The sequence below is a fragment of the Penaeus monodon genome, chromosome 24, assembly GCF_015228065.2.
Source record: "Penaeus monodon isolate SGIC_2016 chromosome 24, NSTDA_Pmon_1, whole genome shotgun sequence".
NCBI classification, from domain to species: Eukaryota; Metazoa; Arthropoda; class Malacostraca; order Decapoda; family Penaeidae; genus Penaeus; species Penaeus monodon.
In genome coordinates, this window is record NC_051409.1 from 17,837,391 (window position 1) to 17,837,632 (window position 242).

A 242-nucleotide genomic window follows, 5' to 3' on the forward strand; every position below is an offset into this window, starting at 1 on the left:
TTATAATGTGCTGCAGCAGCCGATGGAAGAGCAGCCAGCAAAGAGCCATCTATCGGCCGGACGCCTTACTAACCTGGTGTCCACGTCACTCTGCACAGCTTCCCTATCCTTGTAACCTCCTCTCCGCCGATTCTTGCGTCGTCTGTAATATGCAACGGTCAGAAGAAGGCCGATTTTGTCGCTCAACATGAGGATTTTGCCTACCGCAAATGTCATTTTGTATTCTGTGTTTTAATTTATGT

At 47.9% G+C, this 242-nt stretch overlaps 1 protein-coding gene across 1 annotated transcript in view; it reads right to left on the minus strand.

The window, feature by feature from the left end:
- The window catches only part of LOC119588878 (collagen alpha-1(XI) chain-like), a gene marked incomplete in the record, with an annotated part of 48,456 nt that overhangs the window by 7,053 nt on the left and 41,161 nt on the right, over positions 1-242 (minus strand). Inside the window, 1 exon segment of the mRNA XM_037937517.1 lies at positions 74-142. Coding sequence (XP_037793445.1) covers positions 74-142 — 69 coding nt within the window.